This window comes from Hippopotamus amphibius, chromosome 5 (genome assembly GCF_030028045.1).
Source record: "Hippopotamus amphibius kiboko isolate mHipAmp2 chromosome 5, mHipAmp2.hap2, whole genome shotgun sequence".
NCBI classification, from domain to species: domain Eukaryota; kingdom Metazoa; phylum Chordata; class Mammalia; order Artiodactyla; family Hippopotamidae; genus Hippopotamus; species Hippopotamus amphibius.
In genome coordinates this window covers 18888081-18915648 of record NC_080190.1, presented here as the reverse complement: position 1 = coordinate 18915648, position 27568 = coordinate 18888081, and the positions used below count along the sequence as shown (strand labels likewise).

At 39.4% G+C, this 27568-nt stretch overlaps 1 protein-coding gene across 5 annotated transcripts in view; it reads left to right on the top strand.

Annotated features, from left to right (window-relative positions):
• VTI1A (vesicle transport through interaction with t-SNAREs 1A) overlaps positions 1-27568 on the top strand; it is a 343251-nt gene that overhangs the window by 217086 nt on the left and 98597 nt on the right. Inside the window, exon 8 of one of the 5 annotated variants that reach the window (XM_057734146.1) lies at positions 17403-17738. The exons of the other annotated variants lie outside the window; for them this stretch is intronic. Coding sequence (XP_057590129.1) covers positions 17403-17454 — 52 coding nt within the window. The 3' untranslated portion in view covers positions 17455-17738. Of the gene's footprint in view, positions 1-17402; positions 17739-27568 lie in introns of those variants that run through there. 5 annotated transcript variants of the gene reach the window in all.

Here is a 27568-nt window from a genome sequence, read left to right as displayed (position 1 = left end):
ATTTTAAAAAAATCTATCAGCTTTTTAATTCTCAAATCAGTTAAAGTTGTCTGAATCAGGTCCCCAAGTACTTTCATAAAACCATGCTTTCTGTCTCAGGGCGTAAGACAGTGGTCCCTATCCTGGGGTGGCTTTCACAGTGTTTCTGAGCCACTGGAGTTTCCTGAAAGTTTTTGTGTATGTGTGTATATGCATCTTTCATAGAATTTTCCATAAAATTTTCTAAAGAGTCCACAACCAACTCCAAAAAAGTTGAGAAATGAGACGTTACAAAACCATACACAATGTCTTAGCTAAATACCACTTAATTACTTTGATATTCTGGCTTGTTTGAAATGTACTGGTCTATAAGAAACGCTTATTTTGAATTTCCCACAAAGTTTAACAAGAAACTTTTCAGGGCTGCTTTCTTGGGGAAATCAGATCATTTATCAAAATTAAGTCCTTAAAGACAGTCCTAACAAGTAAAATCTATTATAGGGCCTTATAGTTTATAAGACACATTCACATACTTTATTGCATTGAATGTAACCTTCATAAGAAGTCAGTGATTTTGTACCATCATTGTTAACCTTATGTTAGAGATACCTGAGACCTACAGAAGCTGAGTCTTGCCTAAGGTCATTCCACCAAGATGGGGCGAAGTTGGACTAACACCCTGGTATTAGCCTCAGAAACCATGTTTTCAAACAGATGATTGAACCTGGTGTACCCCCAAAAAATTAAAAAAAATTAAATAAAAATAAATAAATAAATAATAAATAAATAAATAAATAAAAGGCTGCTAACAAATTAGCAGCATAACTTTCTGGAAAAAAAGAAAAGAAAAAGAAACCATGTTTTCAGCAGTCTTTTAGCAGCATCTTCTTCAATAGCAAATATTTAACGTTTACTGTGTCAAAGGGAATCTGTTAGTGACCAGAGATTCAACAAACTCAGAACACCACTCCCAGGTACCTTCATATTTTTAAGAAACAACAATACATAGTCACTCGTGCTGTATGGTCAGTGAGGGATAAAGGTGGTAAACGTGGACAAGAAGAAGAAATCCCTGGGGCCCCTGGTCAAATACGGCTTTATAGAGGAGATAGCAGGTACCCGGCCTAAAAGTTACTGCCTAATTCTTAACCCGCACATGGGGTATGCTGCTTCCCTCTTTATAGCCTCAAGGTAATAGCTTCCAGCAGCAGAATTTGAACTGAGGGCAGGGGCTGGTGTTAGAAAGATCTATTTGGCCACAGCTGTGTTGAGGGTATGTAGGAAGTTAACGTGTAACTGCATCTGCCCGTAAAGTAAATATGATCCAAAGCCACCTTTTTTTTTTTAATTGTAACAGAGTTTAAGATTTTCTTCAAATAAATAAGAAAGGCTTGAGGTCACCTCAATAGTTCAATTATAAACAATTATAAAAAACCTTTTCATACATTTTATTTACCCCAATTTTAGAAAGATACTTTCATATCTTTGACTAAAATTACAGTTATAAAATTTTATGGTCTTTGAAATTATACTGCATATTGACTATACCTTCTATACATGTGCTTCATGAATAGATGCAGAGAATGTTGGCAGAGTACATGGATTCTTTTCTTGTGGCACAGTAATTAGTTGATAAGTGTATCACTTTAAAACACTGAATTTTTTTGTACTTTCCAGTTAAATCTTTCTCATCAAATGGGTTTATAGAAATTTGTTAGTAGCAAACTTGCCCAGCCAATAAAGAAAAGCATTCATTTTCTGTTCTATGTATGTGATCTGAAGCCATAAGCCTTTACGTCTTTTAATCTGTCTGTTCAAGGCCAAGCTATTTATATAGATAATTTTTAAAGCTTCTGTATAAAGAAAACAAGAACATTTTATTTATTCACTGGGGTTTTTATGTGCCTTGAAATTGCATAGATAAAGTATTTTCTGGCTCATGCATCTGGAGGAGATAAAAGGTCTCTTATTTTATAAGGCTTTATGTAAGCTTTTCAAATGTACAGTTTTCTCACGGCTAGAATTTTTTAAATAAAACATTATTTCACTATTATAATTGGAGTTTAATGTGGGCATCTTTTTCTTTCCCTGAATTGCATGTTGAATTATGTGTTTAAGATCGTTTTTATTGCATTTTTACCTTCTGGATTTTAATAGTTCTCACGTTGGAGAAATTAATTTACCAATCCTCATTTTTAGTATTGGGCAACTATTTGATATGACTGGGAGTGGAAAACCCAAAAATCAGATTTAAGAGGCAAAGTGAAAAGCATAACGTGCTTTTGCAAGATATTGGTCTGAGGGTAAAAAATGATTTACCTCCCCCTCCTTAAGAATTTTTGCTGAGGCTGGTAGACTGGAAAGGAAAAGAAGAGGCATTTTTGGACTCTGGGGCAACAGGATTCAGACCAGATTCTGGGTGAACATTAGCTGCTGTTAGCTCTGCCACGTCAGGGCCAAGAAACAGCTTTCCCTGGCTGGAGCATTCCCAAGCTATCACGGCCATCAGACAGGTGGGGAATAAATATTGTAGAATGGTAGGACATTTGAAGAGCAAGCTCCTGATTCCCAGGACTCAATTTGGACAAGCTTCAATTGGAGCAAACAGGTGTTCCTGGGAGGAACTGTCCTCAGGTGGCTGGGAGGGTGCCATTCTTTCACACACATAAAAAGTTCCCTCTCCCTCTGCCTGCAGGAAAATTAGAATTAACTACAGCTTTTTCTTTTGAAATGGAAAAAGAAAAAGAAAAATATGGCACCAGGTTTTGGCTCCGACTGGATTGCCATGGAGCATGTAATCTATGATGAATGATGAGAAGTCTGGAAGCAAAGCATCCTTGCAGTTTTCAACATTGGAGATGCTATAAAAACTGAATGAATGCAAAGAATCTTTTTACCCCTGGCTGTACCTATATAAGATGGAATAGTCTTTCCTTCTGTTATTCAATTGTTCGTTCACCAAATATTTCATGAGCACTTGTGATTTTCTAAATACTAGGCTAAGTGCTGGGCATAGAGTATAAGACAGAAGAAGTCCCTGCCCTCCAGGGACTTAGCCTAAATTGTAGTGATAGTAATTGGTTGGAACATGAAAGTGAATCTGAATAGTCTTTGGGAAACTGTGGGTTGAAAGTAGTTGCTGGCATCAGAAAGATCTCTTTTTCTGTAATGCCACCACGTTGAGGATACGACTAATATTTTAGTTGGGGGGGGGGTCATTCTTTTTAAATCAGTTTTTGCTATAAAACATAAAATAGAAATATTAAAGAAAAATTTTGAAAGAAAAAAATCGTTTTCAATCCCTCTTCCTTGAAACAAGCTACTCTGGTTCGTCCAAGTATTTCTCTCTAGTCTTTTGGTCATGATCCGTGTGTAATGTTATATTGTATCATAAGTGTATTTCTAAATTTCCACGTCTTCATAATTATATTTTTCCTAATTAAAAAATTTTCTAATGAGAGTTTTGAAAACCTCTTATTTTGTCAAAAAAGAAAAAACAAAAAACCAAGTATCAAGGAGCAGGGAGAAAGTAATCCATAATCACACTGGTGAAAGGTAACAACTATTAAAGTTTTGTCATATTTTATTCCAGTATCTTTCTCTGTAAATATTAATTCCACTGCTGGTTCTATGAAATCTCTTCTTTCTCAACCATCACCTCATCTTTGACCTTTTTATCTTCTTATCTCTCACAGGTTTTACTTTATAGTTTTCTGCCCTTCATTTTACAAAGGCTATACTCTCACTGTTTTTACTGAAGATGCCAGTTTTCAAAAACACGTATAGGTTTCTCTATCACATAATTTTCAGAATTGGCATTCTTCCTCTGCCTCTTTAGGATGTCGTTTCCTTTCCCTTGTTCTATAGGATCTTTCTTTCATCATCGTCATGCTGTCTTGCATTTTTATTTGGTTTGCTTAGTTTTTAAAACCTCTTCTTGGATCTGCAAACGGATGGCAACTTTATATAATCAACTCTGTCGAGAGATAGTCCTCTATCTCCAGACTGTCTTCATGAGAATAAAATGGAGCTTCTTCCTTCCCCCACTCCTTGACACTGGCATGAAAAATGTCCAACCCTTGGGTGTACGAGTGTCCTCTCCTTCACATCTTTACCCTCCACCACTGCATGCAAACACACTTTACTTACGAAGACCACACTTCCCAGGATTCACCATGCCTTGTGTGTCACTGCCCAGTACTGATTTATTGTTTTCCTGTGAACTGTCGTTTCTTACTGGCTGTAGAAAAGAAATGAGTGTGGAAAAGGAGGAATGACTACAGCAGTCCACATGTCTCCTAAGTGGCAGCATCCACTCGTGAGACAGACAGATGCTTGGTTTCTAGTTGTAACAGAACTCACATTTCTTATCTCGTAGCAGACTTTGTGGGAAGTGGACTACTGCTTACGTTTTTCAGCCCAATTCATTTTTTGTAGCAGTAGAAAATCCTTCCAGGTTCTGTCAACTTGTGATGTCAGTTTCAGTGTCATATATTATCATCATCTTTTATTTTTTCATTCCAATTTAATGGGCACTTCGATAGATGCAGCATCCGGGGCCATCAAGCAGGCACCATTTTAAACTGGAAATGGTGGGTAAGCTTTAAAACTGCCCTAGATAAGGGGCAGAAACCATTTCTGTAGCTCAACCCCTGGGCCTGTATGACTGGGTGGTCTTGTTTTAACTGTTGCTGTTTAATTATTGATGACTTACTGACACAAGGCATGGAAGCCTTAGGGAAAATGAAATTCCATGTGCCAGTTTCTTTAGATGAATCTTCTCTGAGGTTTAAGTGTCCCTCTAAGTAATATAGTGAGGCTGGACTTAGGGGGTCATTCCAAATACTGCCTGGCAAAGTCAGCCATGGCATCTGTGTTCATTGATGGAGTCTACTGATACATGTGGAAGACGAGGCATGTCTGCCTGTGCTTCATATCATGACAGCCTCATACAAGTCCATCTACTATCGGCCGGGCATCCTTACAAGATTTCTGTACTCCCCATTTCCCTTCTCTGTCCCTCCCAGGAAAAAGTCTAATCTCCAACAATAAAAATGACTTGCCTGCAGGAACTGACTTCCCCTATTAATGCTCCTGTCCTGGAAGCATTTATTAGGAAAATGGTGATTCACTTCACAGATATGTGCAGGGAACTTGGCTGGGTATATAGGGATGGAGGATGACTCTTGCCGTCAGAAAATTCCCATCCCAACCAGAGAGAGATGAGGAGTGTGGAAGAAGCACTGCCTCAAGATGGATGGTGATCAGAACCTTATGCACAGTTTCAAATGGACATTATTGCCAGCTTGGAATCAGGATGAGTTCCATGCATGATGCGGCATTTGTTATGGCCCTTAAAGGAGGGGTGAGGTTTACCCAGGCAAACTTGGAAGGGATTCCAGACTAAGAAAACAGCATGAACAAAGAGAGAAGTAGCATCTTGCAAGGAAGGTGTGGCAGATAATTCAGAATCAGCTCTTTGTTGTCAACTCTGTGATTTTTGCCTTTCATTTTCTGAGGCTCCGATTTTAACAGTAGCGTGGGTCACCTCACAGGATGTTTACAGTTGTGCATAACTGTCATCTCCCTCCCTGCTTTACCCCCCACTGGGGACACAAAAGCTTGACTCGGTGATAGAGGCCCAAAAACCTAGGGCCCACTTTTTCTCATCATTATTGTTCTTTTATTGAGCACTTACTATGTACCTGGGGCAGAATAACCTTATTAAAGGACCAAGTTCTTTCATCGTTTTTATGTAGCCCGTTGCTATGTTTCTTTTTGCAAGTTCTTATTTCCTCTTGAAGAGCACTGGTTTCACAGTGATTTTCTGAGGAATCTGAAAGGTGTTACAGGTACAGGTGGCTATGTGTGTAGGCAGAAGAGACCTCCACCAAACAGTGGGATTTTTCTTTCGGGGCACCATGCCATCAAAAGTACCATCCTGAGCCAGTTCCCTGAATGTTTCTTTTAAAGCTTGTCTTCTTAATCATTAGGCTTTGCTGTCTCTTCAGATACTGTGTGGACCCACTATAACCTTTCATCCCAGCTCTGCTTCAGGTGACATAATCTGAGAATAGGTTGGTACGGTGGTGGAGGGGAGCCATATCCTGGAGGATTTTAGGAGGCCACAGATCAGAGAGCCTGGGTGGCCTGGAATCAAACTTCATAACATTGACTGAAACTAGGCTGGGCCTACTACTACTGCTACTTTTTTTTTTTTTTTTGCGACAATTTTGCTTTAATAGGACCTGAAATTTTTAACCCAGTTTTGCTTTGGGGAAAAAATGTATCAACCATGTGCCTTGTAAGGATATCACTTTCTAAAAATTTCTTGAATGAAATTTCCCTCTCAGCACTGGGATTCTTTCTTGGTGCACACCTGCCTTGTTAATCAAGTTCTCTGGCTTTCATTATTTCCATTTGCGAATGGAAACACTTAGCAGACAGCCTTGGAAGAAGTGGCTGTCCTCATCCGCGTGATTAAAGCGTTGCTGAAATACTTGCAGGTACCTGGCAGGGTACTGCAAAATCCCACGGCCTTTCAATGCATAAGGAGAAGGAAGTGTGAGCAGGCAACACAGACGGTGACTGGTGGGTGGGTGACAGGTGAACACAACGTTCTGCCTGCTGATCCAGCCACGTGATTTCTGATTTGTATTTATGACACAAATAGTGTTGTCAGGGCAAAAGAGAACATTTTTTAAAAGAAATTACTCATAACACACCTACAGTGATCTTTTCCTCATTTTTTTCTGTCTTTATATGTTGGCATTTTTCTTTATGTGGCTTTAGTACAATTTTAAGTTCTGCCTTTACCTTTTCAACTTAACATGATAGCTTGCGCTACTATACGTAGTGGATTTGATACTATTTTTAGTCTTTTCTTTTTTCATCAAGTTAGTATGGCTGTTAGTATGGCTTTGATAGAGGTCCAGGGAAGCCGGGCAGCATGTGGTTGGCATTCGTTAGTTTTCCAGAAAATTGAAGGGCTGAGTAACATCTCAGGCTTCCACCGCCTAATGGTTAAGAGCACTTGAGTTTTGATAATTGGGTGCTGAGATGTATGTGTACCATTCTATGCCGTCCACACAGATCACTTGCATGTATTAATTTTAAGGTGTTTCATGATAATGCTGATGACAAAGTGTACGTATAACCAAAGCAGGCAGGTCACCCTGTGGAGGAGATAGATGTGGTGGGTTCCAGAAATAGCCCCGTTTTCCCGCAAGTATTCCCTGAGAGGCTGAAAAGCAATCACTGAACTTGGGTTAAGGCCTCACGCAGTCTTCGTCAGTTGTCGGTACTTGATAATTTAATCAGCAGCAGTCACGGCACCTGCTTGGTGGTGTGCCAGCCAGGTGAAGTGCCTCCGCCTTGCACAGAGCGCTGAGGGGTGGCCTAGAAAAAAGGAGGCTGGGAGGAGGGCTGACCGCAAGGGTGGTTTTGGAGCCGCGTCAGAGAGTGAGACGTGAGCTGGGTGCCGTGGTAGGAGGTGCTGAACAGCCAGGGGGCAGCATGGGAGCATTTTGCACCTGATAAAGGAGGAGAGCGATGGAAGAAGGGGGATGAAGGCAAACTTCCCCATTTTTCCTGAGCCCAAGATGATGGATGACTTGTCATCTTTTGTATTTCCTCTGGGGCAGCTAAAACAGAATCTCTCTACTGAAACCAGAGGTTGAAAACTGGAACTCTGTGGGCCGTAAGCGGCTTGCAGAACTTTTTTTTTTTTTCCAGTCTGCACAATTTTGATTGGTTTTTAAAATTGAGATATTATTTACATATAGTAAAATTCACACATTTTAAAGGTAGATTTGATGAATTTTGGTCATGGGATGCAATTATGTAACCACCGCAACACATCAGGACAGGGACCCGTTCTCTTTCTTAAAAGTGTCCTCCAGTCCCTTTTCACTCAGCTCCCTTTCCCCATCCCTGTCCCAAGCAGACACGGATCTGCTTTCTGCTGTTAGTTTTGCCTTTTCTAGAATTTCATGTGAATGGAATTATACAGCACATGGTCTTTTGTATAGGACTTCTTTCACTGAACATAGAGATTTTGAAATTCGTCCGTGTCATTGTCTATATTAGTATTTCATTCCCTTTAATTGCTGAGTGATATTCCATAGTAGAGATGTGCTACAATTTATTTCTCATTCACCAGTTTGTGAATATGTAGGTTGCTTCCAGTTTGGAGCTATTATAAATAATGGTGCCATGAACATTTATGCACACATCTTTTTGTAGATTTTCATTTTTCTTGAGTAAATATCTAGGGGTAGGATTGCTGGCTCATATAGTTTGTATACATTTAATTCTATAAAGACCTGCCAAACTGGCTCCAAAGTGGCTGAACCATTTTGCATTCCCCTAGCAGTGTATGAGAGTTCCAGTTGCTCTGCAGAGTTACCCATAAAACATTCAAAATAGCTGCCAGCAATTGAAACTCAGAACCCTTTAGAGGGGCACATGGTCTCCAGCTCACTCCCGTTACTGTTTGACCCATTTTGATCATTTACATTATCCACCTCTCACCTGTGTTTCGTGACTCCTGCCTTAGAAATTCTTCTGAGCAGCATCCTGTCGCATGGTATGTAGGAGGGTATCATGACTAAGAGCAGATCTATGGAAAAAGGCAAATCTGGGTTGGAATCTCAGTCTTGCCGTTTATATATAATCTGCCCCTTTGGACAAGTTACTTAACTTCTCTCAGGGTTTCTTCAACTGTAAAATGCTGAGGATACCTTATTTGATGGTTTGTGGTAAAAATGAAATAATACAGAGCATGTCAAGCACCTAGCACAGGGCCAGGCCCAGAGAAATTGTGCAGTAGATGGTACTTATCAGTATCATGGTCTAGCCCAGTGATTCTCAACTGTATGTGTGTGTATCAGAGGCACCTATGCAAAATATTCAAAAGCATGGACATCTGGATCCCTACCCCAGCTCTCCTCAAGGATCACAATCTGCGAGGCTGGACCTGAGCTTGTGCATTGTTTAAAAGTTCTGCAGATAATTGGAATAAGTAAACCTGGTCATCAATCACCGGTTCTCTGGGAAGATGGTAACAAGAAACACGACATTCTAGACTCATTTCTACCACAAACGAGCTGTGTGATTTTGGGCAAATCACTTAACCTCTCTGTGGGAGCTAGTTAAGCTGAGATCTGCCTAGCAAACTTAGCCTTTCAGAATTACCAGTTTCTTCCTGGTAGATCGTGGCTACAGTCGGAGACAGATGACTTGGAGGTGGAGGAGGTCTATACCTGCTTCCCAAGTAATATGTCAAAGGCAAATCTCAGATGCAACTCTGCCACACGTAGAAACCTGTTAGCAGGCAGACACAAAAACAGCCCTTCACCTGTCCTGTGGGCCCACAAAGCTCCTGTCCTCTGTCCTGATAGGAGAGTGCATTAACAGCAACTTCCAGGAAAAGTTCCCTCAGGTTTGATGTGAGAATATTCTAGAAGCAGGAGTTGGCTAACCTTCTAGTCAAAGTCAGGTGATAGACTCCTCCTTTAAGTGGATGGACACAGAACGAAGTCCGAGTCCTGAGTCGAGGGCTCTAATCCGGGGGAAATGGGCAATTGAGGCCACTGGATGCAGACACCCTTCCCATGCAGCCTGGGAGTGCTGATGACAGTGTTTCTTGCCAGTCCACATAGCTTCCACACCATTTCTAATGTCCTCATTAATAATTATTAGTTATGCTAATTAAGAGGAACTAATTGATAAGATAAAGATAGCCGCCACACTTTAGTAGCTGCTTCTGGAATATGGCATTTCATTAGTCTTTTAGATGTGAACAAAATGGTGTATTCCCATTAGCCCACATCAATCATAAACTCACTGCCCTAGGGTGTGGATTAAAACCAATGCACACATATATGTCACACTGTATATGGGAGTATTTTAAAGTTAATTACAGATAAAATAACATGATTTCTAATGTCCCATCCACTTAAGATTCAACAGTTCTATACATGAAGGGTCCTAATAAGTGTACTGCTTTCCAGCACAACTTGTCATTTTTAAGCCTCTTCTTTCTGGAAACCCCTCTGAATCCTCCAGGCCACGTTAGTGCCCTTCCCTGACCTGGTCCCTCCTAGAACATAATTTGCCTCATGGCAACTTATTTCAGTCCAGAGAACATGCAATAAGGATTCCAAACTTTGTAAAATGGCATCCTTTTCGACTCACCCACACTGAACTGCATTATTTCCCAAACTTCAGTGATCAGAACAGTACCTCACAATTTTTTTTTTTTTTTGGTCCTCTGCTTAATATCTCCACTGCTATTTTTCTTTAAATTGGCACTTTTGTTTTAAACTTAAATATATTCTTTAACTTTATCCCACAGAGTATTATCCATGGAATCATAGGTCAAATGTGTTAGTTATGCATTTTTTCATATGTTAAAGTAAGTGCATAAACATTTTTAATAAAATGTTGTGTTCACAAGTATTTAAAATGAAAAGCGATCATCTCTGTGTTGCCTAAAATCAGCTGCCGCCCCTCCAGCGGTCTGTCTGCGCACGGCACCGTGGGAACCCCCGCCATGCTGTACTTGTGGGGTTTCTGCCCATCTCCCCAGTAGACTGTGAGTCCCTGGAGGGGAGGACTGGCTTTCCTCTCTGTAGCACCGCGTCAGTAAGCCTGGTGCCTGGTGCATGATGTGCTTTCAATAAATGTTTGATGAATGAACGTCTCTCTCACCACCACAAGTGAAATACCATTAGCAAATAGAAATATTTGCTATTTTCTCTCACTTTGATTTCCAACCTCTGATAAGTTAAGCACTCAGACATGGTCTCGAAACATAACAAAGCACCGAAACATGTAGAAGTGAAGTGATGCCTGTTTTTCTACCTCCTAAAACTTTGAAAAATGACTATTTTCATTTCATTCCCCTAACATTAAAGGTGGAACAGGGCGGGGGTGGGAGCGTAAAGTGATTTTAAATTTACCTGATGCAAGGCGCAAGGAAAATATAAAGAACTCTAAGAGGGAGTTTCCAAGTAGAAAATGGTGATTGCAAAAAGCAGTGATCAAATTATCATCTCAGTTTCCCAGAAGAAGTACAAAAAGTGAATTCAAAGGCCATGTTACTCTTTCCTCAGTGAATTCAAAGGCCATGTTTCTCCAGCACCCTTGGAGACATAGGAGGTCCTTGTGGCCTGCAGGCTCTGTACGCGTGCAGGGTCCTCCTGGGATCCCGTGTGCTCTTCAGTCTGCCCTGCTGAGGAACTAGGCATCCTCGATTCCAAACTTAAAATGCTTTACCCATTTTAATGTAGGCTATCCCCTCCCACCCCCAACTCCCACCCTGCTAGTTCTGTGTCGTACTTGCCCTCTTTATTCTGTTACACCCAAAAGCCTTAATGCTCCTTGAGGGCAGGGACTCAAACTTTCTGCTTTAGACCCCCTGTGCCTTGCTAGTTCCTTGGACAGAATGGATACTCAGGAAGTATTTGAGTGAATGAATGAATGAATGAATGAATGAATGAATGAACAAGTAAATGAATGAACAGACAAAAGAACAAACAAAAGAACAGGTGAGCCACGACATTCTGGTCTGTAATAAACCTTGCCCACTTAACCCCCTGCATTTTAGTAAAGATCTGGAAGGAAACGCATTTAAGAGAAAACTTTCTAATGACTGGAAGTGTGCCTGTAGGTGTCAGGGTTAGTCTCATTATTTTGAGCAAATTTTTACTTTTAACCTCCTTTAAACAAAGTTGGATGATTTAATCTTTAAAAAATAATCAACCTTAATCTCAGAAAGCAAATGTTCCAAAGTAGATCAGTTATAAATTAATCATCCACTGATTTCAGTTACATAGGAAATGTGACACATGAAATGTTTTTGGGGTTTGTCTCTCTATTGGTTTCCAGAATTGAAAAGTTGGGACTTAGAGAAATATTTATCTTAACATAGCACCTACCTTGAACTTTTCTGCAGGGTATTTACCAATATAATTTCAGATTGAAACATTAGCATTTAATTACATAAAGCCTTTTAAAAGTTCAAGATTTCTAGTTTGGGGAATGAATGATTCCATAAGTATCAGCTAGATACATATTGTGTAGAAGAAAAGGGGCATACGTACTCATATTAAAAACAGCTAATTTTCTTAAGCCTTTAAAAAATATACTTTTTATTGCTGCATAACATTGGGAGATAAACTCGATGATGGGTGATGACTTAGAGGGCCAGGACAGGGAGGGTGGGAGGGAATTGAGGGAGGGAGGGGATATGGAGATATATGTATAAATACAGCTGATTCACTTTGGTGTACCTCAAAAACTGGCACAAGAGTTAAAGCAATTATATTCCAGTAAAGAGCTTAAAAATAAATAAATAAATATATAAATAAATAAAATATATATACTCTTTAAATGTTTAAGGTGAAAAAAAGATAAACAATCTTGTTAGTTTATTTGCATTTGTTTTGCTTATTTCCCACAGTTGCTAAGGTTGTTTTGTTCATGAAAAGGGAGTGGTACCAACCTCAAGAGCAAGTGCCCAGACTGGATTTGGGACGATGTGAACGTTCTCTAGCTCACTTGAAACACACGTTTGCAAATATGGTGACAAGTTTATTATGGATAGTTCCGCCCTGTACTGTTTAGAATCTCTGGCAGGCTTATTCCAGGAAAGGCACAGAGCTCGAAGCAGAGGGAAAAAACATTGAGGATGTATTGTGTGCCCACTGGGCAAGCGTGTCCCCTCGACCACAGCCCTGGAGTGAAATGCCCGCGGTTGTGAAGTTGGAAAAACTTACTCCTTCAGGAGCCCTTTCACTCCACACATGACCCACCCACTGAGGTTAATGATGGTCACTCAAATAGAAAGCAGAAGAGGCTAAAATTATGTTTCTAATCGTTTTTGCTGCCTTCTGAAAAGTTTGATTAAAAGTTCAAAGTGTTATGCAAGATTCGTTAAGTCCCATTTTACTCTGCCTAACGTGGTACGAGGTCCTCTGTTCGTACAGAAAGAGCCTCTTCCCTCTACTTGCCTCCAGTGAGTTCTGTTTATTAAGTATTTCATGTCCAGAGAAAAGTGTAAGTTAAGGAAAATGATTATGTGTGTTCAAATGGGCACATCTAGGGAAATTCAGAAGTATTATCTCAAGATCAGTAGCTCCATCAGGGCTGTTTATCTTCTATTTTCTATAAAGTGAGGTGTGTTTATTGCTTATTGGCTGAAGACTGGGGGCCTTCAATTAAGTGGGCCTAACATTAGCAGCTGGTTCTGAGGCCCCAAAAGCACAGTCTTCCATCGTCTTTTCCTCCAGGCCATGAGATTTAGGGATGTTTTATTTTTGTAGTATAGACATTTTTCCTGAGCTTGATTTACATGTGTTTGGAGCCTAACCTCAGTGAAATAGCTTCAGGTATCAGGGTGTGTTCAGTATTGACAGGAAATAAATGGTGTGCATTCTCTGTTTTGCACTATTGAAAATAGAACACCTTAATAATGAAAAAATGTGGGTTTGCTGAAACGATTCGCTCATCAGTATATTTATTTTCGTCAAAAATAAAACTACTGGGAATTCCCCAGCGGTCCCGTGGTTAAGACACCGAGCTACCACTGCAGCAGGCTAGGGTTCAGTCCCTGGTCGGGGAACTAAGATCCCACATGCCGCACGGTGCGGCCAAAAGATAAAAAATAAAATAAAGTAAAATAAATAAAATGAAAGTAAAACTATTAACCACAAACTAAGAAAGCCTCTGCACAACCTTCTTCCATCATTTCCTTGGTCAGATTCTGTTTTCTTAGTTTTCTTAATTCGACCTGAGTTTCCAAGAAGGAAAAATAATAATCATCACTTTGTCAGTGTGCACTCTGGAATTTGTTTAAGCCAAGAGTCAGGTCACAGCACCACGGACCATTTTTTTTTCTGCTGAGGAATTGTATTTTCTTGAGTTTGTCCTGAACCGCATGAACAAATCATTAAGTGACACACGTGAACGGGAAGAGAGAAGTATTCAAAAATCCTTTGACCTCTGCTACAAGGGTGGCTGACAGAAGACACTAGCTTTAATTGTTTGTTTCTCTCTTGCCAGTTTTTGTTTCAGGAAAACATTCCATGATCTTGAGGCAAAAGGTGATTGGGAAGGCAATATTTTTATTTTAATGACTGTATCTATTTTTCCTTATTCAGAATGATCAAAAGTATTTTCGTTGGTATAATCAAATAGCACTTACACACAAATCATTCTACAGTTTAGCAGAAAGAGCCATATTAATTAGTACTGTTTAGGAAATGGAATTTAAACACAGACCTGCAGATCTTTTGCTTGTCTTTTGTTCTTTTTTTTTAAAGGAAGAATGTTTGATGATATATCCACTCCCAACAGAGAAATGAGTGGGCTTAAACAGGTTTACCGATTTGTTTATCGCTTTGTTTCCTAACAAGAAAATAAACTAGCTACCTGAACTTTTTAATCTGTATTAGTAAATATATATCTGTTTTAAACTCTTTTTCTTTACCCTGCAGAAAGGCATCACTAACACACTCTGTTTTTTTTTGTCTACTTGCATTCTTTTTTAAAATAACATCCAGGGTTGTACATTCCCATTTTAACATAACATTTAACATAAGTGGATTATTTTGCTTTGGAAGGGAAGCTTCCAGCAGCATTGAAAATACATAAGCTAATATATTTAGCAAATAATATCAGCCAAACCTTAAAGCTGGTCTCTGTCACATTTCACTGTCAATAAGAACTGTCAGAATTCCTATAATCGAGAGCAGTATTTGAGATATTTAAAAATTGAAAATAAAAAAAAAAACCAGAATCTTAGCTGTGGCATGGAACCCTAGATGGGATAGTCACCGCAGGTCAGTGACCATGTAGTTTATCAAGCCTTGAGATTAGTCTAATGTGCGGCTGAATCTACCAAACACTGTAGAATCTACCAGACAGCACACGGGGCGTGCCTTACCCTAGTCTGACTGTTGCCTTCCTGCACAGGGAGCCTTACCCCAGTTTTTGCTTACACTAGCAGAACACCACTCTGTTTATTGAAAACTACAGATGTAAATTCTTCGTGATGAAACCAAGACGGGGAAAAAGAATTCTAACTTCATTTTTTTTTTAAAGTTTAATAATTTATTGTGGTCGGTTAGGACAACACAGAACCATTGCTTAGCAACACTGGATTAGGCAGAAAATAATTTAAGCTCCCAAATGAGAAACATTTGTAATCGAATATGCTCTAACACTTGCTTTACCACATGGCTTAACACCCTTTTGCTCACACATGGTTAAACACATGTTTGAACTGATGTTTTAACACCCGTCTCACACATCTTTACGCCCTTTGTTCACATGTGCTTAAACACATGCTTTGACACTCTCTGTGCTCTCACTGTTGAACACAGGCAGAGTATTGTCTTGGGTCTCATTTTCTAAAGTTTCATTGGTTTGTAGCCATCAGCCAAAGGCTGGTGCCCAGTAAAGTCACAGCTCTTTCTACAAGATGACGTCTACTATTGTGTGCCTTCAGTCTGTCTGGAGAAGAGAATCCTCATGGAGGTGACCACAGCCATGGTCTTTCGTGTCTACCACACCTCCAAGTGGTGGCCTTTTCGAGTATTTCAGCCCAAGGGTGTGACATGTCACAAAGTATTGTCTTTCGCCCTGGCCAGTCTACTTGTATTTTCCCAAACTACCACTCTCTAAAATCTTACTCATGGCCAGGTGTAGAATTGAGCTAAGTTTTTTCCTCTTACCTTTTACTTGGCAATTTCAGCAGAGCTGAAAATATATGTACAGGAATGGGGTATTTGTGTCGCAGAAATCTGAATATAAATGGGGAAAGTGTGACCTCACCCTGCTTACATGCACCTGATTGCTTGGACCCCCTCTCTTCTTTTTGTTTGTGGCATCTGCCATCCTCTTAGGCAAGGTGCCTGCCTCCTCTTCACTCTGACTCCCTAGACCTGCCATTGGTGGAGTCACAAAAGGTTGGCTCTTCCTCCTAAGATTATAGGATTCTATATGTGACAGTGGCTTAGACTGGGCTTCTGAGCCAGACTGCTTGAGTTTGAGTCAGCTTAGGTTTCCTCATCTGAAAAAATGGGAGTAATGATAATACGTACTTTATTGAGTTGTTGTAAAGATTAAATGACACAATGGTTAGAAATCACTCAGTGTCCAACACATAGTAAGTGCTCAAAAAATTACTGTTTAATTACACTTAATTCAAGTAGAGTAGTGACAGTAACCTAAATCTAAGCAGTGCTCTACAGTTTATAAGACGTGTTTTATCCATGTCCTTCTACAGAGCATTGAGAGGGATGTAAACGTATCCCCATTCTACAGAAAGGCAAACTAAGAACAGATATCTTAAGAACTCTGCCAGAAATTACATAGCCAGCAGGTAGTGAGCTTGGATGTTGACTGCTGGTCCCCTGACATCTAAAGGCAGTGTTTTTCCTGCCATGTTGCAAGACCAAGTCCTGTTAGATGTACAAGGAAGTATCAGAAATAGCTCTTCCCATCAAAGAGCTTACAGAGGAGGAAAGATACTGACAAATGAAAAATAACTTCCATTTATTGAGAAATAGTTATGACCCAGCCTCTACTGGGCAGTTTTCAGTAAATTGTCTCAGTCTTCACAGTAACCAGTTTGACAGGTGAGGAAACTAAGGCCTAAAAAGCATGAGGAACATACCCAGAGTCAGAGAACTAATAAGTAACAGAACTAGAATTTGAACGCAAGCCTGATTCCAAATAAAACCCATACTTTTTAGCCGTTACTCATATTGGCTCTCAACCAACAACAATAAATGAGTTCATAGACAAACTACAGCTATTGTATAAGTCAATTTTGGATGAAGTATATTCTTCCCCTAATAATTCCTGGTTATGCTGCTGTGTGTCTTTTTTTTTTTTTTTTTAAAACATTATAGAATATTTTAAAAACAACAAGAAATAAAAGTTACGGCTGTTGGATGAAAGCATTTGGAAATTAAATCCACATTTAGTCTGTACCCCCACCTTGATGAAATTCAGGCCTATAAAATGTGCTGCCTGGTTAAATCTTCATGGAAATGTTCTTTTACAGGTAACCTGTGCTTACAATTACCTGAATATAAGAATCATTTAAATTCCGCGGCTTTCAGGTCCCAAAGAGTGTTAATGGATGATAAATTAAATTATTTGAAAATAAACTCTACTTCATTGACTGGATCCTAGAAGGTCAATATTTAGGAAAGTGTGTAAAGAACGACACCCTTGAGTTTGTTGAGTTGGGAGGACAGTTTTCATAATTGTATATTAATAACGCAAGCTATCTTCTTAGCTGGCTTTAAAGATAACTTAAAGGTGACTGAAATCCTTGAACTGACTTTCCATGTTAAATTGGTTTGGCCCCAGATGCAAAGACTAACAATCAGACCATTTAAACACAGAACAAGACCAGCCAGGAATAGCAACACTTGGATGCCTGACTCGTGGATGTAAGCAAGAATCAGTGATTACTTCGAATGGCTGGATGATCCCAGAGGAAAATTTGGGAGGCTCTTCATTCCCTTTTGCCCTGTACACAGAATTCTTAGTACAAATACCTGGCAACATCAAAATACAGGTGCAGATTTGGAATACATAAAGCCTCACTTTGGTTTCTTTGTGTTTTAACTGAATTTCACTCTGTCAAGGTTCAAGATCAAATATTCGCATTTTAATGTAACATTTGCCAAATTTCCCAACCTCTAAGCACAAAATCCTCAGCCCTCATTTCTTTGCTTGCCTGGAAATCTAGGTAGCACTGAGCCAAAAGTAGAAGTTATGAAGTGAGATTATACTTGATTGGGAACAAAAAAAGTCCTATGTCCAGAAATGCAGATGTGCACAGCAGTCCTAGGGGAATGTTGGTATTTGATCTCCGAGTCTTAAAGGTTCATGTTCCCAAGGTTAAGAGATGCAGAGAGCCAACTTTTATTTGTAGCTAATGCTGAAATGACTCTGGAGATTCTAGAAGTATTACATTACAAATCACTCAGCTTTGGAAATCCTACAGCTCGTGAGTTACAAACATCACTGTGTGAGAGAAAGAAAGAAGGCAATAAGTGAAGGACATCATTCATAAACTTAATTGATACCGTAGCAGCAGGATCACGAATGTAGTGTATGAGAGTTTTCTTCTCAGTGAGAAGAGGAAAGGGAGCATGTGAAGCCCCTGAGTCAAGACCCCAACTAAAAGGACCAGGAAGTAAAGGCCTCCTTGTCTAGGGGAGTTCGAGAGGGGGCAGGGGGACACCAGTCAACCCGGGCTGCAATATCCTTTTCCTAATACCTAACTTCATAACCTGGGGCAAGTTGCTTATTTATTGAGTAAGGCTTCCATTTCGGTGAACACTAAAGCCTAGGTATTTACAGAATAATGTCCTTCCGTGAGCACGGCACCAGCGGCCATCTATGAGAAAGATACACGTGACAGTTCACCTCTAGGGGAGAACTTTAGTGGAACCAAATTCAATATTAAAATCAAGAATAGTTAAAGGCATTAATATGTCACACAGCTGCCTGGGTTTTGTTTGTTTGTTCGTTTTTAACCTTAACAAACTGTATTCCTATAACAGGCACTTGGTACACTCTGGTGTTAACTAATTGGACTTTCTTTTTGGCTAGATTTTCCTTATTTTAAAGTAAATAGCGATCTAGTTCTTTGTATTTTCAATGACTTTAAGCCCAACAACAAAGAAAAGATGGATAAATCTGTGTCTTGGCTACAAGAGTAAGCTATTATAGGCAAAATTATACCTTTTACACTTTTCACCAATAATATCTGCTACTGGATGTGTTTGTTTTCCTTGTGAGGTTAATCTGCCCTTGCTATGAAATGTCTTCCTTTAGGATTAAATCCATTAAATCATCACACTTTAGGAAGAGTTTTTAGAGTGATCCAAATGCATAACCTTAAAAATAGGGCTAGAATTTGGATTATAATACATAACATATATAATTAAGGTACAACATATAAATATATGATGTATTTTAAGTGGACAATATATAAGTAAAATATCTGAAAATAAAATACCCCACACATATCACCTACATCACACTAATAAATTCAGATTCAGGTTGTACCATTTGAACAGCTGCTACTTCACTCATCCTCACTAGTGATATTTTTCAGATCTTAGATTTTGATAGATGCACTGTGGAGTGTAGAAGAAATCATCATTTAGGTAGCTGGGAAATAGCTTGCCAAAATTGATATAATGAAAGTTATTCAAGATGTTCTGTCAAAATCCTTTCCAATTAGTGTTGAGGTCTTGAAGGGCCAGACTTTGCTTTTTATTAATATGTTCGGTTTATTAATGTATTTTTTTGATGTATGCATGACGTGACTATCTAATACATCTCATGATATTGCATAATTATGGTGCTTTTAATTTGTTGTACCCCAGTCTATTCTCCAGTCTGATTTAAAATTCAAAATTACTTCATAGTTTCATAACTAATAACTCATTAGGAAGCCGTGCCGTGTACTTAAGGTTACCTCTAAGGCAATCCATATTTAACAATAAACTAGAGAAGTTCCTCACTACTTGACTGTCATTGACCGGTTTAAATATTTAAAGTTATCATCTGACCCTTTGCCTAACCACTTTTAGAAAACGAAAGTCTGTGTATAAAATAGAGGAAAGGGAAGTCCTTTCACATAGTCGTTTCCAAAATGAACAAAACTAGTTGTCAGTAATCAAATACTTAGATAATGCTTATATACATATATATATATATACACATACACATATATATGACACCATGCTGACCATATAGTGTTTTTAAAGATTATAAGGCGCATTTTTTTATTTTCTTTTTTCTTGTTATTTTTTTGACAAGACATAGAAATTTAAGGATGTAATTCTATTATGATCAAATTCAGATCTATTGTCAATCACCATAATAATTTTATGTTCCTGTCTGTCTCTCTGTTATATCTTAAAGAAAATAGCTTTTGACTTGTTTCTGTTCCCCTCCAAATGACGAGAAATTGAGACTGTTGTTTTTAATGCCTTGCTTTCTTTACCTCAATAAATGGAGTTAAAAATTATAATGGTTCAACCCCTTGCTTGTTGAGTTGTGTCTTCCCTACATCATTTAGACCTTGTCTCACCATCTAATAAGTAGTGGAACAATGTTAAAAGTAATCCAGCATAATGCTATGCTATAGTGGTGTGATTTAACTAATGTTTATTCAGTATCTCTGTGATAAAAATAGTGCTAGGTTCAGTAGGGATGCAAACATGGGCTGATGTGGAAGATACTTCAATAAGGCAATGAGATAATTAGGGTCTACTTTCTGATGCTGTCTTGGTCAGAATTCTTAGATTCAGGAGGACAGAATCATCTATCTAATTCAGGCAGAAAGAGATTTATTAGGTAACATATAGCATCCTTAGGAAAGCCAGGGAAGCTCTTTTGGATGCTACAGAGCAGCAGAAGAGACCAATCGGACTTTCCTGGGACTGCTCATTGCTGCACTCTTACCCTGAGTGGCACCCAGGATACAGGAACTGGACTCCATAATCTCTACCAGAGATGTCCCAGAAGAGCCAAATGCAACCTTCTCCCCTAAACACACACACACACACATTTACCAGAAGTGCCTGTTTTCTCCCATGTAAGTGCCTCATATTGCTCACATCCCCTTGCCAAGTCTTGCACAGACATCTGCCTTGCAGAACCTGGGCAGTTTTTGGAACCTGTTTGCAAGAGAATCTTGAAAATGTAGTTGTTAGGTTTCTAGCCTTTGCAGTCAAAGAAAGCTGTTAAAAGGGATCTGGAAATGTATGGGATGAGCCAATGCACAGTTTCCCCCAAGGACGCTGTGAAGTAGTGATTCTCAAGCTGTGTTCCAAGGAATCCTAAAAGTTTGCTTATGCACATGAAGGTTGCCAAGGAGGAAGGGAAGACCAGACAGGCAGGACTCCATCTGGAGCAGCTCCACATTAATCTGATCATCGGTTGGGCATGTCAGTAATCCTTTGAAAAAAGTTTTCTCCAAAAAAAAAAAAAAAGTTGTTTTTTTTCCCCAAGTTTCAAAACCATTGTTAACCTGCAAATACAGGCATACCTCAGAGATATTATAGGTTCAGTTCCAGACCACTGCAATAAAGCAAGTCACACGAATTTTTTGGTTTCCAAGTGCATATAAAAACTGTGCTTACACTATTCTGTAGCCTCTTCAGTGTGCAATAGAATTGTCTTTTTTTTTTAAGTTCATACTTAATTAAAAAATACTTTATTTGCCAAAATATGCTAACCATAGTCTGAGCCTTCAGCGACTCATAGTAGTAACCTCAAAGATCACTGATCACAGATCATTATAACAAATATAATAAAATGGAAAAGTTTGAAATATTGCAAGAATTACCAAAATGGGACACAGAGACATGAAGTGAGTGAATGCTGTTGGAAAATGGCACCAATAAACTTGCTTGACGTAGGGTTGCCATAAACCTTCAAATTGTAAAAAACACAATATCTGTGATGCACAAAAAAATGAGGTATACCTGTATGCCTCAGTCTTCTATCTACTGCTTTCCTTGTTAGGCAGAGTGTTGCAAATATAGCCTGGCGTTTCCTTCCATCACAAGCTTTTTAACAGACCATCCTCACTTTCTTAGCCAATATTTGAAAATAATTACAAATTATACTCTTCTCTCACATGTCTCGTTAGGGAAAGTGCTGCTAACAGGCCCATTCATATTAAGGTTTTTAATGTGAAGTCACCACCTCCTGAGAGCAGCTCTGAACACCTCAGCGGTGGAGGGCTACCCAGTCCTCATAGCTGTAGGGATGAAGAGACTGGACACATTTAATTACTCTTCAGCTACTTTGTTTCATTTGACTTCAAAAACAAAATTAGCAGTAACAGGAGACAGTGGTTCCATGGGTTAAATTAATCAATGTGCTAATTAAATAACAGTTGTGCCTCTGCCATTCATGCCTGTTTCAGTTGGCGGAGAGCTTTCTTTTTCTCCCTTCCTTCCTTCCTTCCTTCCTTCCTTCCTTCCTTCCTTCCTTCCTTCCTTCCTTCCTTCCTTTCTTTCTTTCTTTTTCTTTCTTTCTTTCTTTTTCTTTCTTTCTTTCTTTTTCAGATTGATTTATTATTTATTTATTTATTTATTGGCTGTGTTGGGTCTTCATTGCTGCATGAGGGCTTTCTCTAGTTGTGATGAGCAGGGGCTACTCTGTTGTGGTGCATGGGCTTCTCGTTGCAGTGGCTTCTCATGGAGCTCCGGCTCTAGGTGCTCAGGCTTCAGTAGTTGTGGCACATGGGCTCAGGAGTTGTGGCTCGCGGGCTCCAGAGCACAGGCTCAGTATGGCACACGGGCTTAGTTGCTCTGAGGCATGTGGGATCTTCCAAGACCAGGAATCAAACCCGTGTTCCCTGCATTGGCAGGCGGGTTCTTAACCCTCTGTGGTGGAGAGCTCTTAGTAAGTCTTACTGACTTTGGTCTCTGTACTTTCAACATTTTGTCATTCGAACTATATAAATCGAAGGGAGACAATCTCTAGTTTAAGTAGAAGAGAGACAGAGCTACTACTTCACATATATTGGCCCTCATGAAAGGATTTTTTTATCTTTCATTTGTTTTTTTGCAGTAGGTTCTTGTTAGTTACCTATTTTAAATATAGCACTGTGTACATGTCAGGCCCAAACTTGGAAGCATTTCTCCCACAGTGCCTCCAGGACGTCTCCCACCATATGGCCTTTCCCACTCTGAACCATACCTGTTTTCCTTACATCAGATATGCCCAAAAGAAACCTGGACTTTTGCTACCAATCCACTACTTCTCCATCTTTCATGTGTTTCCAGCATAGCCTAACCTCACCCCTACCTATCATGCAACTTCCTAAACCCAAACCTGCTCTGCCACCCCCGTAGCAGACCAGCAGCCCAGTGTTTCTTTAAAGCAATAGAAACTTTCATCCTGTACACGAGGCAGTGTTTGCCATTTTGTTCCCACTTGCTTAAAATAGACTTCAGAATGTTTTGGTTTTGTTATATTTCCCATAGTTTTCTTATATTAAAAATATTTTTTTGTTTTTTGAAATATTTGTAATACAAAACAGAGAAGAACCTAAACATTTTAAAACTATTAATTTCATATTTATTGTTGAAAATCTGGACACTTCCAAAATGTACAGAGCACAAAATAAAACTCCCTGTAAGCCTCATCATCCACTGAACCATCGTTCACACTTGAGAATGCATTCTCCCTGCCTTTTTCTATGCACATTTTACCTACAAACAATTGACTGCTTCATCGGTATTGTAAATTTTAGCAACCTGTCTGCGATTTACTGTTACTCCAAACAAAAATTTTTAAGTTATTGTCCTAATTTGGCAGATGATGTATTTTAGCATAAAGAATATAGAATCTACCAGAATTATTTATCTCAGTTTAGCTTATAAAATTCTGTTTGGTTCACATTTTTGCCTTTTTATTTTTTTCCACCGTCAGCTGTAAAACATCAGACTAGAATTAGCAGCTGTAGTCCTGGCTGTACTTTATGTATGGTGGACTCTTTCAACCCTGTTCCCAGCGAAGTTTATTTAGGTAAAAGGTTGATAACATTCTTCACCCCAAAGAAAGTTTTTTTCTTTCTTTCCCGTTAAGACAGATCTTTTCTAATAATATTCAAGAGGTTACATGGAGTCATTGCTACACTCTCATATAAACAGACCGATCCTTCCACTGTGTTAGCCGGGTTTATGAAATATATAATCTCACGTGCAAAATAGAATAATTCTGTAGTATGTGTGTAGGGTATGTGTTTTACTATGGGTTTGTTGAAATACAAAAGAATCCAGAAACATTTGTATTTTTAAAAAGACTGAGCCTGATGTGTGGAATTCACAGTTTATGCTTGGACATATTTAAATAAGTGGAATAACAGATCTAGGTAAACAAGTTACATTGATTATGAGAGTTAACATGAGCTTGAGAATATTTGTGTTAATGCTTCATTTTTTCAAGTAAGACCCTGTGCATTCCTTACATAGAGGACTATTTTCCTGAAAGTGGTAAAAACGCAAACACTCATCTCTAATGTTTTATGCCATGTCAGCTACATATTCAATAGGATTCTTTGTTTTATTTATTCTTCTTACTAGTGATAACATTTAAAGAATGTATTCTGCATACTAATTGAGGCATTACACAGTACTTTTGCCAGAAGAGTCACCGAATATTCCAAGTAAGAATTAAAGAAAATTTTGCATGACATGGCATATTTAAAGTATTTCCACCATTCAGTGATCTAGTTGGGTTTTTTGTTTTTTTTTAATATTTATTTTGTCTGCGCCAGGTCTTAGTTGAGGCATACAGACCTCTTAGTTGCGGCATGTGTGCGTGATCTAGTTCCCCCACCAGGGATCAAACCCGGGCCCCCTGCATTGGGAACGTGGAGTCTTACTCACTGGACCACCAAGGAATCTAGTTTTTGATGGCCAAATATACTAATAAGTGCTACTCATCATATTATATAAAAATCATGTTGTGTGTATATATATATTCATTTTGTAGTCTTTCCCACTTAGCAGTTTACTGTGAACATTTCCCCTTGATGTTAAATATCCTCCTAAAAGGATGTTTCTTACACAGTTTCTCTCATGGGAATGCAAAGAGCAATTCTTAATTTGTGGGTAGAAACCCAGAGCTAGCAGGTTTGTGCTGTCCCCATGGTTGCCCTCACAGTTTCTAAACCACGGGCTTGCTTGCCCTCCAATTTCTGCAGTAAGTTTTCTCTGAAATTAACTTTGGGGGTGGGGGTCAGGCAGGTGGCTGAGAGGAGCCACCATCATGTTCCTAATTAGACCACCTTCTCTCCAGTGTATTTTCTCCTTTAGCTCTATGGCCTTCCTCCTTTTAAGTTCCTAGTTGGGACTTCCCTGACGGTCCAGTGGTTAAGACTCTGCCCTTCCAATGCAGGGGGCACCGGTTCGATCCCTGGTCAGGGAACTAAGATCCCACATGCCACGTGGCATGGCCAAAAAATAAAATTAAATAAGTAAATAAATTCCTGATTATTCTTAGCCTTCGTCTCCTGTTAGTCACCAGTAATTGCTTCCCTTTTGTAGGGCCTCCTCTTTTGTCAGCTTCTGGTTGCTTTGCTGACAAACACCTCAAGAAAGGGACCGAAAATTGGAGCCCTGTAGTTTTATTGGTAAAGAGTTTATGGGTGAAGACTTTTTTTGTGCTAGTTCCCAGTGCCCCTAACAGTGTCTGTCTTCAGACAGAACTATCCCTCAGTGCCTTGGGCAGGCTTCTGTGGTCCCTCTGTGTCCTTCCCAGCCACCCTGCCCTCTTGTCACCTGCATTCCAGCCAGACCCAACTCCTTCCTACTCCCCAGACAGGCCTCTTGCTCTTCCCTGGCTCCTACTCATCCTCCTGCCTGGACATTTACCTCCCTATCTCCCCCTTCAAAATCCCACCCACCTTTCCGCGTCTTGTCTCCATGCCACATCCTCAAAGAAAGCAGATCGTGTTTTCTGGATCCGTTCAACAAGAGGGCCTCCACGCTGCTTTGATTGCACTGCCCCTGTGGGTATAGCTAGTATGCCGGTATTTGATTTCTGTCAGTACCTGTCTCATTCACCCTACCACGTGGTATCTCCTTGAGAGCAAGAATAGATCTCTCCTATATGACTCTCGAAAGCACTGGACACAGTTGCGTGCACATAGAAGGTGCTTGGTAACCATTGGCCCATGAGAATTTTTAAACCTCTGATTCAAAACTGTCAATTCTCTTCCAGTTAATGTCTTTAAATTTTATTTATTTCGTGATATTGCAGAGTAAGTTTGGAAATCACAGGTGGTTTATATAAAAGCACAGAAGGACCTGTCTTGGTTATGTCTTTAAGCAATACCCAAAGAGAGGCCAGTTCCAAGTTGAGAAATACTCAGCTCGTGCCGTTACCTGTTGATTTTTTTCCAGGCCAGTAACATAACTTACCTTGGAGAATCTTGAGCTATACACCTTAGCTCTGATTTCCAGAATCTTCCTCAGCTTTGTTAGTCATTCCGCATTGTTGTTCTTTTGTGTGTGAGCACAGGGACCTTGGCTTCTAGAATAATATTACATTGCAAATCAAATTCTGCCTCAAAAGAACTTTTCTTCCACAATTTTCTGCATTTCTGAACAGGTTACAAAATGTCACAATTCAGTAGGGCCAATTATTAGATTTTCATTTAATGGGCAGTTTTAATGTTCTCAGAGAATCTGAATAGTAATAGCATTTTAAACTACTGCATTCCATTTAAAGACACAACCAGTTCTTCTCTCTTTGAGTGTACCTAGTTATATTTTTGGGTATCATTTAAATTCAAGCTTCCAATCTGTAGGAAAATCAATGAGTAAATGAATAGCCTCGTTTTTAAAACTTTTCAAATATTTTATCCTAATTATAAGGCATATCTAGTGACATTAATTTGATGAAATCCCAAATCATCAGATTGTGCAGAATAGCCCTTACCAAGGAGTAATTTAGAGCATTTTCAGTTTGACAAATGTGCTGTTTTTTAGGACCAGATCATGGCTTTTCTCACTGTGAGAAAAACTTTCTACTGTTAAGGTTTGGGATCCATGTCATTGTGGGTCAAACTTTGTGCTTTTTTTTTTCATAGTTATGTTTGTTTACCATGTTTTATTTAACCTATTAAATGAAAAGCATTCCTGCTATAAATAATAATCACCCCTGATGTTTCTATAACAAATTCTTCTTGGTAAGTCACTCCCACATGCTCTGTCCACTGGCTTAGTGAGCTTCAAAGTTACTCTCTGACCATATAGTGAGTAAACGGCAAAGTCAAGTCCAAGACCCCTGACCTTCCACACACAACTGGTGTGGTTCATGCAAACCACCTCATATCCTGTGGGAAACAAGGTGGGGAATAAGCCAGTAAAGTCATGACTGTTTGAGTCATTTATTTTCTGCCATGTCGTTCACAGCTCATAGGCTGTCCTCTGGGACAGCAACAGAAAATGAATTCTCCAAACTGATCGAGGCTACAGTTTGCAAGAAACACACACAGCAGGCATCATCTCAGTCCTTCCTGCTACCCGGATGCCTCTATGTGGTTCTCTGTTTCAATTATTGTCCCTCTTTATCCTAATCAATTCTCTGTCCATTCTCCATCCAGCTGGAGACATCTGACACACTCAGGGAAGTAGAAATCACTTCCAAGCATCGCTTGATCCACCCTCACAGCTGCCCAGTAAGATGAGTCCAAAGTAGGGAATGCAAGCCTCTCACTACCCCTTCAACATTTGAATGGGTCACCAAATTAGTAACCAAACCTCAGTCTCCTGGTTGCTAGGCTGCTTCTCTGTTCGTGAACTACCACCAGCCAGAAAGTGGTAGGTGTCACATTATATACTGACCAGTCAGTAACTTAAATTTATCCTTGCCTATCTCCTTTGATTGGACCCGTACAGAAGCAACATGTATTTTTGGTAAAAGCTCTTGAACTGTGGAGTTGCTCATCTTCTTAATGGTTTCTCTGGTAGGCCCACAATAGGACTCGATAACTATCTGTGGACTAAACGATAGAATC